The 17,054-nt window shown below is 42.1% G+C and overlaps 1 protein-coding gene across 1 annotated transcript; it reads right to left on the minus strand.

Annotated features, from left to right (window-relative positions):
* Positions 1–358: 358 nt before the first annotated feature.
* On the minus strand, positions 359–6,478 carry fzd5 (frizzled class receptor 5). Its single transcript, XM_080752957.1, has one exon. The coding sequence runs from the start codon at positions 5,570–5,572 to the stop codon at positions 3,821–3,823; it is 1,752 nt and encodes a 583-aa protein (XP_080609083.1). The 5' UTR covers positions 5,573–6,478; the 3' UTR covers positions 359–3,820.
* Between the last annotated feature and the right edge of the window lie 10,576 nt (positions 6,479–17,054).

Below are 17,054 nucleotides of genomic sequence, written 5' to 3' on the forward strand. Positions count from 1 at the left end.
CCCAACAGCACTGATTTGACCTATTAGTTCAAAGTGACAGAAGTGGGACACAAGTTTACACCCTGAGGGGTTGGGGTGTATTCGATTTACTGCAGATACATGCCAAGATATGGGCCTCAAAAACAGGAGAAACAGTTGTAGCATTGCCATTAACCCAGTTGGGGCATTAAGAATATGGAATTTAGAAAGAAATACTGTTAGGATCAGAAGGCACACTGGCAAACTCGCTCAAAGTTTATGTAGGGGCTATTCACATGTTCTCAAAACTAAAGAGAGAGGGCTTTCACTTTCTGTGCATTGGAACAAAGGGAGCATTAATTTGGACACCAAATAACAGTCCCACATTGACGTAAAGGTCCATACACATTTATTCTTGATCATTCCAGCCAATTAAACCAGAACAGAAAACAACACACACACGTTCTTCATAAATATCTATATAAGAAATTATCTTGGCAATGGATTGGATGTCATTTCATTTAACAAAGAAATATTCGTCTTGAAACGAGGACAACAGAAAGTTGCCTCATGTCACTGCAGATTCAGACAGGTGACACTGTATACTTCTAGTATCTCGTTGTGGAAAAATCTTATCTCCATATTCTAACTTTTTGTTTTTCCATTAAAGTATCAAAAATAGCAGTTCCACAAGCTCGAAATGCAAAGTGTTTTGAACTTGTCGGTCAGTTACTTTTGCTATTTTTGAATTTGAATCCTGCAAAATAACAGTTTTGGACACCTGACAGAGACAATCTGTACTTGACTTGGAGGATTTCTGGAAAACCTTTGAATTTGGGGAGAAGATGTACTTTTTAGAAATATTTTTAAAAGCATGTACAGTACTTTTGAATTGAATACTTAATTATTTTAGTAGGCTATTCCAGTAGGCAGAGATGGCAAAAAATACATAAAATAATTAAAAATACTTGGTCAAATACTGACCAGGATACTGTCACCAGAATACTATCCTGGTGACAGTATCCTGGTAAGTATTTCACATAGTATTTTTAATTGGTATTTCAAATACTTTTTTTTAATGTATTTTCACCTGCCAGTAGGCTACTTTAACTCAAGTACAAATTTGCACTAACTTGTAGTTGAATAATATTTGACCAGGAGTACCTGTACTTTGAACTCAAGTACTGTGAGCATAGGCTACTTTGTATTCACCACTGGTTAAATTAAGTCAGGATTTTACTGTGTACAACAAGCACAGAATGAACTTGCGGTTGCATCCGATCCGTTACCTTCCCATCTAAACAAAGTCAAGTTTCTGTTGTCCTTTCATGCATTCAATTCTACTCACACACGTGCACACAGCGAATAGGGCTAATAAATTAGTTCAGAGTGACACTGATGCAAAAGTTTTGACAAAAAAAAAAAAGAAAACAAAACAAAACATTGAATTACCCAGCGATTCACAAATCAAACAGTGAAGCAAGAAAAGCCAAAACAAGAACATGGAACGGTTCACCTGTTGTTGGTTGACTTGGTTCTCAAACATGTTTATCAAGGACCCCCAAATTGATATGTATTTTTCTGTGCCAGGGAACCCCATAACATTTTTCAAAATTCTTCTACATTGTTGGAACAGATTGTAGCTTGGATATTTATTTTTTATATTAAAAAAAAATGTTTGTCATTTTATCGTCTAATCAGACTTTTTGAGGACAGTATGAGTCACCAGAACCAACAACGGGTGTTTTTCATAAATCTATCATGGTTACAATGGAGTTTGAAGTTGCAAGTTACATGGGTTTGTTTAGGATGGGGGTGTGTCTGATAAAATGAATATTAAATATCTAAATACTGAATCAAGCAACTTAAAAACTGTCCAGGGTGTTAAAGCCTGATTAGATGATAAAATTACCAAAAGCTTTTTTGAACATGAAATATCCCTTTATACACCTCATAGTAGATGGTTGAAAATATTCAAGCGTAACGGTCTCTTTGAGTGTAGAGCACTGCTTCTCAAGCAGTGGGTTGGGACCCAAATGGCAGCCCGAGACTCTTGGGATGTTAATAATGATGGACGTGTCGTCTGATTTAGAGCAGTGGTTCTCAAACGTTTTCATGTTTGTCAAGGATACCTAAAATGTACACGCAACCTACTTGGCCACGGACCCCCATCTGAAAATATTTCACAATTCTTTGCTTGGATTTTTCTACATTTTTCAAAAAGATCAAAAGCATACAAAAAGTGATTTTAAGGCTATATTGACTTGTTTTGTTGGGGACCCCCTGGAACCCCCTCATGGACCCCCGGGACTCCACTTTAAGAACCATTGGTTTAGTGTAGGCTACCCGGTTTGGTGACTCCATGGTCCACTCCAAACGCAAAACACAGCACCCTTGTATGAAGGCAGCTTCATTACTACTGGTGTTCTAGAGAACTGCAGTTCTGCAGTGTACCAGGAGGTGGGAGTAGAGCCCATTGGCATGGATGCTTCAATACAGCTCAATTATGAATATCAACCCTGTTGCTGTACTTGTGCCAAAACAAAAAGAAGAAAGAAACTAAATTATTAAACATGTGCGAATCCTTTTTCAGAGGCAGGGTTTTTAATCCACTTAAAGCATTATATGACACCGTTCCTGTAGGCTACATGGAAAGGTGTGTTGGTAGGCTAAACTGTAATATGGCATTTGTTTAAGGATACAATTCATTGTCCCCCACTGATGCCAACAGTTTATCTGGTTCTACTAGCTGTGGGGTTGTGTTGGGGACAGGAGAACACCTACCCAGTTTCCAGATATGTTAAAAGACTGAGACATGGTTTTAAATACTGGCAAAGTACACCTACACTCTATACATGTTTCTCATTAGTACGATTTTATGTACAAACTTTCATCCTAAATACACCACAGAACACACTCGCTCACACTGAGCAGTGAGCACACGTTTTGTACAATGAGTGTTAATCAATAAGCTGGGTAAAAAGCAAGAGAAGTGTTCCCTTCTTAAAAGTCACCAATAGCATGGGAGATAAACTAAAACACACTATACACATACTTTTACAGTCAATCTATACACATGTACAGGAATAAATACTTGTCCTCTCTCTGCCCTCAGAGATGACTAGACAAGAGAGCTGTGCAGTTTCCCTCAATTCATGGCTTCACACCACCTTGTAGCTTTTCTTTTAGTTTGTCTTTTGAATAGTCAAGATTAGGCCATTATGGAAAAGCCAAAGGCACACACAGTGGCCGGAGGCAGTTCTGTCAAAGGTGTGATTCCACTATTTCTGGTGCAGTTACAATAGAATGTGTAGGTGATGTACAGTGTGACGCAGGTTGGTTGGTGGTCAAATGTTTCTAATGACGAGGTCAAATATAAGCACACTTTGCTCTGCTGCAGACAGCTATGTGCAAAGCTGCTGTTCAGAGGATGGGATTAAAATGTGGATAAACAATCACTTCAGCCATCTAACCCTCACTGATACATATTTGCAAGTTTGGGATCCGATGGTTTCGTGGCTGTTCAGACTTGTACTTTTAACCACTTAAACCCTATTGTACTTTGTGGACTGGAATCCCCCAGGGGTTTACACTTGGTCACCTCCTTTTTTCCCCTCTATCTCACAAGTCCTCTTTGAATAGCCGATCTACAAGCACACATTACGGCGTGTTATGAGCTTGCAGATCTGCCCTTTTATCACAAGCCCAGAATGGGGACGTGAATGTGGTTGATCACACCTAGATCTAGACACACTGGAGGGTGGGATGACCGCCTAAATGCGTCCCACTGCAGATGACACGAAAACTGACCACATGCGCCACGTCATTGGATCCTGTCAGTCCAACCTGTGAGACTGTCCAGTCATATGTGAGAGGGCGGGGCAGCTTTGTGGTAGATGCTGGGTGCCAGCACGGTGCCCGTGTGGCCAGTCAGAGCCGTGCTGGCCTCACTGTACATGGAGGGTGGCGCGGCGGCTTTCTGCGGCCAGCAGGGGCAGCAGCGGGCCACGAACCTCCGCCACGTCTCCAGAGTCTTGCCCGACCAGATCCACACGCCCGACGTGATGCCCACCACCAGGCACATGAAGTACTTCAGCATGAACACAGCGTAGTCCGGCCCCGCGCCCAGCCGCTGGCGCTCCGTCAGGCACGAGCATGCCAGCGCGCGCTCCCAGCCCGGCCGGTAGTGCTGCTCGTACACCAGGCACGCCACCACAATGGTGGCGGGCACCGTGTAGAGCACGGTAAACAGTCCGATGCGGATCATCAGCCGCTCCAGCTTGTCCGTCTTGGTGCCGCCCTGCTTGATGATGCTCCGGATGCGGAAGAGGGAGACGAAGCCGGCGAGCAGAAAGAGGCAGCCGGTGAAGAGGTAGACCACCAGCGGTGCCAGCACGAAGCCCCGCAGGTTCCTGAGGCTCTGGTTGCCCACGTAGCAGATCCCAGCCACCGGGTCGCCGTCCACCGAGCTCAGCGCCAGCACCACGATGGTCTTGACGCTGGGGATGAGCCAGGCGGCCAGGTGGAAGTACTGCGAGTACCCGGCGATGGCCTCGCTGCCCCACTTCATCCCGGCCGCCAGGAACCAGGTGAAGGAGAGCACCACCCACCAGATGGAGCTGGCCATGCCGAAGAAGTAGACCAGCAGGAAGACCAGGGTGCAGAGCGCCGGGCCTGTGGTGTCATACAGGATGTGGAGCTGCTCCCCGCCGGCGCCCGCACTGTTGCCGCTGGCGCCGCAGGCCACCCGCTCGTGGCCCGCCACCAGCCGGATGATGTAGCCCAGGGAGACGAAGAGGTAGCAGGCGGCGAGGAAGATGATGGGCCGCTCGGGGTACTTGAAGCGCTCCATGTCAATGAGGAAGGTGGCCACGGTGGTCAGCGTGGAGACGAAGCACAGCACCGACCACAGCCCCACCCAGAAGGTGGTGAAGGCCCTCTCGTCGGCCGAGAAGTAGGGCTGGTGGCACGGCTGGGCGCAGTTGGGGAGGGGTCCCGTCTGGACCCGGCCGTACAGCGGGTGTGTCTCCTTCTTGATGGGGACCAGGGGGTCTCGGCAGCGGCAGTCCCTGTCACACTGCGGCGGGCTGGGGGGGCGGGTGCGGCCCTTCGGCGTGGGCTTGGGGAAGGGAGGGGACAGGGTGGTGGTCTCGCTGTTGTTCTGGTCCATGCACAGCCTGGTCTCGTCGCCCAGCTGGGGGAGCTGCTCGCAGCTCATCCTCTCTGGCCACTCGAAGCCGTACTGGCTCATTAGCGGAGAGCAGCCACGCTTCGCCCGCTCGCAGACGGAGCGGCACGGCGGCAGCGGCTGCTTGTAGTCAGGCAGGCAGATGGGGGTGTACATGCTGCACAGGAAGAACAGCAGGTCAGGGGAGCAGCGGATTCGGACCAGGGGCCAGAACTGGTGCACCTCCAGGCCCACCTCCTCCTGGGTGTCATGGTTGAACTGGTTGGGCATGTAGGTGAGGTTGTAGCCGATGCCTTTGCACATGGGCACGGTGATCGGCTCACACACGATGTCCTTGGAGGCGCCTCGTGCGAGAGGAGCCACCTGGCACAGAAACAGCGCTAAGAGCCACCGGCGGGGGGCCACGCCGAGCAGGGGCCCCGTCATACTGACTGGGAGGGAAGAATATGCGTGCAGAGAAATCACAGGAATTACAAATGTTTCCCTTCGCTCTCTCGACTCTGTCTTTTAATTTATGACTGCATCTCGGAAATATGAAATCCCCAGAGGATATAGTAATAGCTCCAGCAGCATGTTCTCTGTTGGATAAATCAAGACAAAAGTTTCATTCCAGACCCGCCGGGGCGCGTTCTGTTCCAACCGCAAAAAGCACCTTGCGAACAAACCATGATTGGTAACGCAGAAGATAGCAGCCTGATGATAAAAACAAAGTCAAGGTTCACTGCGCAGTAAATGCGACTTCTCTCGAGGACAACTCTTGAGAATTTAGCCAAGTCCGCAAAAATAGTAGCAAACGTATGTCATGTCAATCATTTACCAAGCTTTAACGTTCACTGAGTAGAAAGTTCATTTCCTTTCCCCTTTGCTCGGTGGTCACGGGCCAATGCACTTAACAACATTTTCACAGGCATAATTTCCTTTTCCATCCGTTAATCCACATGACGGCTGAAGAGGTGACGCCGTGACGGAGAGGACAAGCAATGTCTTTACAAACAGCGAACATCGGGGGAAATGAAAAATGAAGCAAATGTCAATAAAAACCTTTCTCCGCCGTGCGCAAAATGGGCCAAAGACCCACTGTTTACGCACGAATAAACCTCATGGCTCCGCCAGGCAGCACTGCAGCGAGTCCTCAGTCTGCTGGGGTTTTAGTCCTTCAGCTCTCACATAAATCCCTCTTGTTTTTAGAAGTTCAAAAGTTACGCTACTTTGGCAGCAGATGGGGGTCAAATGACATCCCGCTCGAGGGAGAAGAAAATCCGCCGTCTTTCCCCAGAACTTGTATAAAAAGTGAGATTGGGTAAATGGATACAGTGGCGTGGCGCTAGTGCATCAAGGAGCGCGCAATACGTAATGAGTCAGTGTAGTGTTGTGCCAAAGTGACAGAGTCCTCTCTCTCTCTCTCTCTCTCTCTCTCTCTCTCTCTCAGTCTCTCTCCAGTCCAGTGCGCTCAGAACGCCCCCTCCATCCCAGCCAGTGGTGGAAAAAGTACTCACATTTTTTACTCAAGTAAAAGTATCAACACTGCAGTATAGAAATGCTCAAAGTACCAAAAGTAATAGTACAACATGTTTGAAAATAGATGCTAAGCAGTTGTGAGCGTATAGATCGGCTATTTTCAAATAGCCTAGGTATAAGATAGGGCTATTAAAAGTGGATTAATGTATGTTTTATAATAGGCTATAATAATTTATATCTGCAAAGTAACAAGTGACTAAAGTTTTCAAATGTTTGAAGTGGAGTAAAAGTAAAAGTAGCCTACAATTTGGATAAGAGATGTAGTGCAGTAGCCTATTGGAAACTGGAAATACTCAAGTAAAGTAGCCTACAAATTGCATTTAAGTTCATGTAGTAGTACTTAAGTAAATGTACTTTACACCAGTGCAACCATTGACCAGGGAGTGTGTGGATTAGGCAGTATACCCCCGCCTACTCACACTCCTGAGCCGCTCCCCTTCTGCATCATTGGACCAACAGACGCATGAGGCCAGGCTGCAGAACGTTAACTGGTTTCCTTTATGGACAACAATACGACATACCGGATGTTTAAGGGTCCGAATCAGAGAGAGAGCACCTGCGGGTTCGTTGAATTATTGCTGTGTTGGGCCTCTCTTTCTCTAGTTAAATGTGTCCTAGTAATACCTCTACATTTCTCTTTGCCATGTTCACTTTGCTGCATGACAAAAAAAAATATCCCACAGCAAATCCATTAAAAGTCCATATTCACAGGATAGGAACCATGATGTAAACCCTTTTGGGGATCAGTGGTTCCCATCCCCAAACCTTTTAGCTCAAGACCCCAAAGAGAGGTTAGTCGTTTGCCCTGGACACAACTTAAAAAAAAAAAAAAGAAATCTAATTAATGGAAACTATTTGATTTTTTCATATAAAATACTTTTTAAAAATGTTGGAATTGATCAATTGTGATGTTCAATTATTTAAACTTTTGTAAATCCTTTGAAATAATATATATATAACATGTAGAAAAACGGATTTACTTGTGACCCATAGCGATTGGTCCGCGACCCATAGCATTGGGAAAAGTGCAAAAGTTTGCCCATGTCCAGCTGATACCCACTTTAACCCATTTAACTCTATGAGACCAACAAGTGTTGGCAAACCCATATTTTCTTTTCTAACAGTGCTGTTCCATGCCCATATGGTACCCAATACCATGTAGCCTGTATTTAGCCTGCTAAAAAAAATGGATCATATTAAAATCTTAATAAGGCGGACTGATCCTGACCTGCTCATTTTGGGTGAATCATGGTTAAAAAAAACATATACATGATTCAGTTATTGCCTTACCAGGATATAATCTATTTAGAGTAGATAAGCCCAATAAACGAGGAGGGGGGGTGGTCATTTATGTCAAGTCTGTTTACTCCGTGTCAATTTTAGACTCTGTTACCCGACCAAACTACTATGAATTCCTTGCTTTGAGGATACAAGTAGGCCCATCTCCTATAGTTGTAATAGGTGTTTATAGACCTCCTTCTGCACCGGCAGATTCTATTCACGCTCTAGCAGCCCTAATGTCTAAATATTTAGACACAGAACTCATAGCTTTAGGAGATTATAATTTAAATTGGAATAATGCCACATCAGACCGCTTCAAAGAAGTATGCAGTAGCCTTAATTTAACCCAGTTGATAACTGAGTCTACCAGGCCAAATATGAAGGACAATACCAGGGATACCCTAATTGATCTTCTATTCTCTAATAAGCCTGATAAAATCATGGCCAGCGGTGTTTTTGAGCTTGGCAAAAGCGACCATTGCCCAATTGCCTGTATTAGGAGTACACGCTTAACAAAAACAAATTTTTGCACAGTTACCAAAAGAAATTTTAGACATTTTAATGAGCAATCATTTTTAGCCGATCTGCAAAGTATCATTCACCTTACAACTGAATTCTCAGAGCTACAGTTGGCTCTGGATTACTTTATTAATGCTTTTACTTCAGCAGTTGACAGACATGCCCCGCTGAAGAAATTTAGAGTTAAAGATAGATCAACACCTTGGTTCTCACAGGAGCTATCTGCTTTATTTAAGCAGAGATACAACGCCTGGTCCCGTGCCAGACGCTCAGGAGATCCTGCACACTGGCTGTCCTTCAAACAAATTAGGAATGTTTGTACTACGGAAGTAAGAAAAGCTAAGTCAAAATATTTTTTAGACCTCATCTCTAGCTCTTATTCGAACCCATCCAATTTTTGGAAGGCTATTGACCTAAATAAAAACAAATCCACAAATGCTTTACCTACACATGTTAAACATGAGAATGTGGTTCTTGCAGATCAGGCTGAAATTTGCCTTGCTTTTAATAAGCATTTTAAGGATGCTGGAGATTTATTTGAAAAAACACATGCAGGCCTCCTTCCGAGTACCACTGATGAATTTTGTCGCCTGGACCTCCATCAGTCCTTTTCTTTTATTCCCTTCTCCTTTAATACTGTCTTTGATGAATTAGCATCAATTAATGCAAAGAGCTCACCAGGAGAGGATAACTTGGATCCATTTTTGGAGCGGTGAAAGCGCTCCCAATAGACAGGTATGTCCGTGGGTATGTGGGTGGCTGGCTGGCTGGCCGTGTCCGTCCGTCCGTAGCCTGGCAATACCTTGAGTGGCCACACACAACACACTAGTTAAAGGAGGGGCGCTGTTTTGTGCACACACACACACACACACACACACACACACACAGGGTATAGCTGCTCAGATTCACCGCTCCACTTCGAACCGAGGTTTGATTTTTTATTAAATTAGCGGCTCCAATTATTACAGTGCCTCTTACTTATATATTAAATCTCTCAATTAGTCAAGGTGTTTTCCCTAGTTTGTGGAAAACGGCCCATGTAACCCCTCTTTTCAAAGGTGGTGATAGGGAGGACCTTAATAATTACAGGCCAAATTCAAAATTGCCTTTGGCTAAAATATTGGAAACGCTGGTAAACAACCAACTCAAACCATATCTCTCAAAATGTTCCATTTTAAGCCCACAGCAATCAGGTTTTAGAACTAATCATAGTACTATCTCAGCAGTTAAGCCCTTTGCACATAGGCGCGTTTATCCGCACGGATAAAACGGACAATTTCATTTTTTAAAAAGAAAACAATGATTCTCTACGACCTCGTGCACACCGGATCCGAATTAGCCGTGCGACAAGTGGCTGCGGCCGTGCGTCTTTTTCTCGACCGAACCCAGTTCGATTCGTGCGTCTTGTCGCATGCGGTAAAAAACTCATCACTCCTTTTATGACTCCTTTTGGGATCCGCAGCGCCGATTCCGCACAGCATTGCACACCAAATCCAATGCGTTTTATTCATACAGCAAACGGAAGAAACGCAACTGTCCTGTGTGCAATGGGCTTTACTCTGGTTAAAAATGATATTACTACAGCCTTAGACAATAAACAGCACTGTGCTGCCTTATTTGTCGACCTTTCTAAAGCGTTTGACACGGTAGATCACAGCCTTCTGCTGGATAAACTAAAAAATATTGGTCTGGATATTGTGGCCCATAGGTGGTTCAATGACTACCTATCCGAGAGGCGCCAGTGTGTTAGAGGAGGGGATGCTCGCTCTGAATTCTTGCAGGTTACCAAAGGTGTGCCTCAAGGTTCAGTGTTAGGTCCAGTTCTCTTCACCATTTATATAAATAATATAGTGTCCAAATTAAAAGATTGCCAATCCCATCTCTATGCTGACGATACCATTATTTACTGTACAGCTAGCTCCGTTGAATTAGCCTTGGAAAATCTTCAACTGGCTTTTAATACCCTGCAGGATGCTCTAATTTCACTGAAGTTAGTTCTGAATTCAAATAAAACAAAGTTTATGCTATTTTCAAGAGCCAAAACTATAAACAATGATGGGTTGCATATAAACACTTTTAGTAGATCTCCCATTGAAAGAGTCACCGAATATAAATATCTTGGTATTTGGCTGGATGAAAAACTTACATTTAAATATCACATCTCTGATCTAGCCACCAAACTCAGACAGAAAATTGTTTTTTTATATAGAAACAAAGTCAACTTCCCTATGATCTGTAGGAAAAGGATTGTAGAAGCTGTTTTCATGTCTGTACTAGATTATGGGGATGTCATTTATAGAAATGCTGCCCCTACTACTCTTTTACCCTTAGATACAGTATACCACTCAGCACTGAGATTTATGACTGGTGAAAGTTACAACACCCACCATTGCACCCTCTACGAGAGAGCAGGTTGGCCTTCCCTTGCCGAGAGAAGAACAAGACACTGGTACCAGTTTATTTTTAAAGTTATTGACGGGAAATTACCACCCTATATTAAAATGTTGATAGATTGGAAAAAGAATACTTACCAAACCCGCTCAAGTGACTGGCTCCAACTTGAGGTTCCATCGATTCACTCTGAACTAGGTAAATCAGCTTTCTGTTTTGATGCCCCTGTCTCATGGAACACTCACGTTAAAACTTAATGCTCCAATATCCTATGGACAATTTAATAACATGCTCTTAGATCTCCCTACCTCAGTGTGCAATTGTTTTTAACTTACTAAATGTCTATGATGTTTTTGTTTTTGTTTTTTATATATTTGTATGCTAATTGTTGATCTTTTTTGTATGTAATCTCGTCAGCATTGCAAATGAGGGTGAACCTCAATGCTCTTTTCGAGAATAAATAAAGGTTTCAATCAATTTAACTTGTATATGGGCCGCATACAGTAGTAGGCCTAGTAGCCTACAGTAGAACCAGGAGCGCAATGCCCCAGTGAGCTGGCAGGATGTATGGAGAACCGGGATGACTGGAAGCGACTAGCCATAAAGTATAATTTCCAGGAGAGGGCGCTAATATTCGGACGTTATGTCTCTCCTGGAGTTATAAGCCAGAGTCATATGGCTCTCGCTGGTTGAGCCCCAAAGTCCATACTAGGCTCAAAACATGTACAAATCAATATTGCTCACCGAGTCGTCGAAACAGCTTTATATCTACTGGCCGGCACACTCGTTGGCATGTGTTAGTCCATATGTTTCTAATAAATTAATGTTTACTAAAACTTCTCCAAGTCTCATCGCTTTCCTTGTTTTTGAACTGCTTGGGTAAAAATGGCCGAACATATCACGTGACGTTGATCGCCGTTGCGATTCGCAACTAGGACATGACGTTTTTGTATGCGGAAGTATTCCAACGTTCTGTAGTTCTGAAGCGTTCTGAAGGCGACGAGGAAACGTGAGTCTCGGAGAAGTTTTAGTAAACATTAATTTATTAGAAACATATGGACTAACACATGCCAACGAGTGTGCCGGCCGGTAGATATAAAGCTGTTTCGACGACTCTGTGAGCAACTTATTGATTTGTACATGTTTTGAGCCTAGTATGGACTTTGGGGCTCAACCAGCGAGAGCCATATGACTCTGGTTTATAACTCCAGGAGAGACATAACGTCCGAATATTAGCGCCCTCTCCTGGAAGTTATAATTTATGGCTAGGAAGCGACGATGGAGGGCTCGTCTGAGGACAACCTAGAGAGCAGTGGTTCCCAAACGTTTTAGCCCTTGACCCAAAAGAGAAATTAGATGTTTGCCTAGCTGGGACCCAAACTAGTGAAAACAGCAGATCTACAAGCTCACATTTGTTTTCTAATTCATGGAATGTCTTGGATTTGTCTTAATTTCTTCACAAAATGAATGAAAAAAAGAATTGATTGATTTTTATTTATATATTTTTAATTCATGTAAGATTTTGCTTTTTTGGGAATGTTTTGTTTTGTTTTGAAATAATAACTAGAAGCAGTGCTCTTCCGAGCACAGGTCTCCACCAGGCCAGGCGGCCTGCTATAGCGCCACCATGAGGCTGATTTCAAAAATTTGAAGTGGCATTTCTTCCTCAACCGTGTGTGCCCGATTTCATGATAATTGCACTTTGCGCTTGGTATTTGAGGCATTTTCTTCAAAACGGCTCAATCCTACAAAAATCTTAGCCAATCAGGATGGAATATGCAAAATCTGACAGATCCATGTCGATCACGTGACTGTCGAGATACTGCCTACCGATTTGTAGGATTTTTGGACAAAACCATTAAATAAAAAGCCAGTCCGCTACTGTACAAACCTCGCTATATAGTCAGCAACCTGGTCAGTAACCACAGTCAGCACCATCTTGTGCTGAATGTTTTCGCTGTTCATTTGAATTCTAAAAAGTGGGTTAAGTATTACGTTTTGTATCTTCTAAGCTAGAAGATAGATCAAAGGTTTAATATACCAAAGGTTATTAGTTCAAGGCTCAAACAAAACTAACGAAAACTCAAGCCAAGCAACTCAAAATTAAATCTCAAAATCCTCAGTAAGATAGCTGATGAAATCAAACATGTGATGGGGTGAAGGAAAAAAAAGAATACAATTCAAAAAATAAAAATGCCTCAATAGATTCACTATGAAATATAAATACACTATGATTAATACAGAATGAAACATGAATCTGCTAGATACATCCTCTCATGGCCAAGGTTCATTATGACAACTGCAATTTAGGTTGTTTAAAACCATCTTATTAGAACACCCATGTTTCCACTTTCATTGATAGCACAAATTCTTAGTTTCAGATGATCAAAAGTAAAACTATGGCAGTTTCAACCAAGTTCTTTTTAAATATGTTATTTAAGTGCATTTGAGGGTTAGGGGTTGGTGTGGCAAAAGCTGGGTTAAGTATTAGGTTGTCGATTATATATTCGTACTTCAAAGGTTTGGGGTTCAAAGCTCCTGATGGAACATTTTCACTTGCCTGGGTTCCAGCTCGAACTGAATTCCACCCCATGACGAAGTGTGTGAAAGAGGCTGGCAACGCCAAGCTACATTTTCACTGTCCTTCCAAATTCTAAAAGGTGGATTAAGTATTACATTGTAACGTTTCAATTGTTCCTTCCAAGTTGTTGTAGCTCAAGAGATAAGTCAAGATTTCGTATATGAAAGATCTGGGGTTAAAACTCATGATGAGCATTTTCACTGTCCATTTGGATTCTAAAAGGTGGGTTAAATATTACATTCCTGATTAATTCACCATGTCACCATGGCTAAGATCTCTGGTTCAAAACTCAAGTTCAAAATGTTCACTGTCCATTTGAATTCTAAAATGTGGGTTAAATATTACATTCCAGGTTATTTCTCCATGTCAACATGGCTCAAGAGATAAATCAAGGGTTTATATATGAAAGTCCTTGGTTTCAAACTTATGTTGAACATTTTCACTGTCCATATGAATTCAAAAAGGTGGGTTAAATAATACATTCCTGATCATGTCTCCATGTTAGCATGGTTCAAGAGATAAGCTAAGGGTTTATGCATGAAAGGGCTGGGGTTCAAAACTCAATTTCAACATTTTCACTGTCCATTTGAATTCTAAATGGCCGGTTAAACATTACATTCCTGGTTATTTCTCCATGTCAGCATGGCTCAAGAGATGAGTCAAGGCTTTAAATATGAAAGTTCTGGGGTTCAAAACTCATGATCAACATTTTCACTGTCCATTTGAATTCTAAAAGGTGGGTTAAATATTACTTTCCTGATTGATTCTTCATGTCAGCATGGCACAAGACATAAATCTAGGGTTTATACATGAAAGATCTGGGGTTCGAAACTCAAGATAAACATTTTCACTGTCCATTTGAATTCGAAAAGGTGGGTTAAATATTACATTCCTGATTGATTCACCATGTCACCATGGCTCAAGAGATAAGTAATGAGTTCATATATGAAAGATCTCTGGTTCTAAACTCAAGTTCAACATTTTCACTGTCCATTTGAATTCTAAACGGTGGGTTAAATATTACATTCCTGATTGATTCACCATGTCACCATGGCTCAAGAGATAAGTCATGGGTTCATATATGAAAGATCTCTGGTTCTAAACTCAAGTGCAACATTTTCACTGTCCATTTGAATTCTAAAAGGTGGGTTAAATATTACATTCCTGATTGATTCTCCATGCCAGCATGGCTCAAGAGATAAGTCATGGATTGGTATATGAAAGATCTTGGGTTCAAAACTCAACTTCAGCATTTTCACTGTCCATTTGAATTCTAAAAGGTCGGTTAAATATTACATTCCTGGATATTTTTCCATGTCAGCATGGCTCAAGAGATAATTCAAGGGTTTATATATGAAAAGTCTAGGGTTCAAAACCCATGATCAACATTTTTACTGTCCATTTGAATTTTAAAAGGTCGGTTAAATATTACATTCCTGGTTACGTCTCCATGTTAGCATGGCTTAAGAGATAAGTCAGGGATTCATATATGAAAGATCTGGGGTTCAAAACTCATAATCAACATTTTCACTGTCCATTTGAATTCTAAAAGGTGGCTTAAATATTACATTCCTGATTGATTCACCATGTCACCATGGCTCAAGAGATAAGTCATGGGTTCATATATGAAAGATCTCTGGTTCTAAACTCAAGTTCAACATTTTCACTGTCCATTTGAATTCTAAAAGGTGGGTTAAATATTACATTCCCAATTGTCTCTCTATGCCAGCATGGCTCAAAAGATAAATCAAAGGTTCATGTATCAAAGGTTGTAGGTTCGAAACTCAAACAATACAAAAAAGCCAACTCAAAAGCTCAAACAAAACTCAAAGGCAACTCAAATATATATAAAAAAAACCCTCAAAAGCCTCAATAAAATAATAAATATAATAAAGGGTGAACAAAAAAAATGCAATGGGGTAAAACCACAAATAAACAATAACCATGTAAATTTCCTAAACTCCTCCCCCTGGAGGCAGGCTTTATCTATGCTCCACCCTCTCCTACCGGAGCTAAAAGAGGGCGTGAAGAAGAGGTTGGGCCCCTCCCTCTCCTACCAGAGCTAAAAGAGGGTGTGAGGAGGGCGGTGTGCTGCTTCCATGCTCTTCGCCTTAAAAAGACCAAAGTTGAAGACTTTCCAGTGGTGAGATTCAAACCCACAACCTCCAGGTTGTGAGTCCTCTGCTTTACCACTGCACGGTGCACCACCAGGATTTTCACACTAATGATATGTCGGAGGTTATATTTAAAGTAAAAAGGATAGCCGACAGGTCAATAGATGAAAACACCTCTACCCCTGATCTTATTAGAACATCCAGATTTACACGTTCATTTAAAGCACATTTTATTAGTTTCAGATAATCAAGAAAGACTATAGCAGTTTCAACCAAGTTATTTTTTTTAAATGTTTTATTTTGTTAAATCAAGTGCATTTGCGGTTTTCACTTTTGAATACAAAATATGACTGTTTGCAACTAGTTTCTCAATGTGGTATTATAACCATAGCTTCATTGATTAGCTAAATTAAGTTTATTCAAGAAAACTTCTGAACTGCATTGCTTTGAGCTGTTCTAATAAATGACGTAAATTGAAACTACCACTTCCATTTTATGCATTTATTGCAAAAAACACCAATTATTTAAACAAACAACTGATAGCTGTACTGGAAACAATTTAGCCTCACAAGAAAGTATGACGATGACTGCTACTGAACACTGTGTAAGCATTTAACTACTGTCAGAGAGCTCAAGAAACTGAGGGTTTAAATACTCAAAGGGTTAACCAGACACAGGTGAACACAACTGACAATCAACGACCAACAGGGATTGGCTAAGAGGCTAACGGGACACAGGTGGAGAAAACTAGCAAGCACAGGGAGGTGAGATAAGACAGTAACAGAGTAGAACAGGAAAAATAGGAACAATATAAATGCCTATAGAATGAAAGGAACACAAGAATAAAGTAAAACCTAAAAAACAAAAGGACACACTAAAATAATGCTACAAAATAAAACGATTTTAATGACACTAGCCAAATGTTAAATTTCTCTAACAGACTGCATCCCAACATTAAGCAATACAGAACAAATATCAACAGTTATATGATCAAGACCTGTGTGCTCTTCCATGGTACTGACTAACTACTATGGTGATGGTTAATGACAAAGCTTTTCCATGCTTCTGTGGCAGCAGACCTATGTCAGTGGTTTGTAAGTTCACGGTTTGCGGTTCTAGACCACATTTGTCTTTGATACTATGGCGCCATGCTAATCTTTTCTGTATCGTTCCAATTTTAGCATGGCACCATACTTATCTTCGCTGTATCGTTCCAATTTTAGTACCACTTTAACTCATGGTTCCACCTCATATAGGCCTAGTCTCAATAAAATATAGCCTCCCAAAAAGTACCGCCCGCTTCTCGAGGGGGTCCAATAGGAAATGGGCCCTGGTGTGACATCACACCAGTCCCCTTTTCAGGAGAGAACCATTCGGACACACTCACTCAGAAAATCACAGAAATGGAAACCAAGGCTTAAAGTTAATGAATTGTATTTTTTGTGGTGGAAAAATACACTGGGAATAATGAAAATAAGACATTTTTGGGCATAAAACGACAAGG

Source organism: Nannobrachium achirus (assembly GCF_963921795.1).
Source record: "Nannobrachium achirus genome assembly, chromosome: 22".
Classification (NCBI taxonomy): domain Eukaryota; kingdom Metazoa; phylum Chordata; class Actinopteri; order Myctophiformes; family Myctophidae; genus Nannobrachium; species Nannobrachium achirus.